The 286-nt window shown below is 64.0% G+C and overlaps 1 protein-coding gene across 1 annotated transcript in view; it reads left to right on the plus strand.

Annotated features, from left to right (window-relative positions):
• Positions 1-286, plus strand: part of LOC119588872 (A disintegrin and metalloproteinase with thrombospondin motifs 9-like) — a gene marked incomplete at its 5' end in the record, with an annotated part of 149,434 nt that overhangs the window by 135,024 nt on the left and 14,124 nt on the right. Inside the window, 1 exon segment of the mRNA XM_037937511.1 lies at positions 70-227. Within this exon segment, the coding sequence (XP_037793439.1) occupies positions 70-227 (158 nt within the window).

Consider the following 286-nt stretch of genomic DNA (forward strand, 5'->3'; position numbering starts at 1 on the left):
ATACGCGTCTGTGGATATGCATCGTTGTGCCCCAGAACCTCTCTCCATAAACCGAACCTCCTCCCTCGCACCCACAGTGCTCCCGTGACTGCGGCGGAGGGCAGAAGAGGCGGCAGGTCGTGTGCCTGGGGCCGGAGGAGACGTGCCCGCTGGAGGAGAAGCCCACCGACGTCGCCTCCTGCAACAGCGAGATCTGCACCGAATGGTCGACGGGCGGCTGGGGCCACGTGAGTCGCTCTTCTGCTCTTGCTTCCCGTAGGAGGGTCACGGTGCTTGCTGCTCTTAC

Source organism: Penaeus monodon, chromosome 24, assembly GCF_015228065.2.
Source record: "Penaeus monodon isolate SGIC_2016 chromosome 24, NSTDA_Pmon_1, whole genome shotgun sequence".
NCBI lineage: Eukaryota > Metazoa > Arthropoda > Malacostraca > Decapoda > Penaeidae > Penaeus > Penaeus monodon.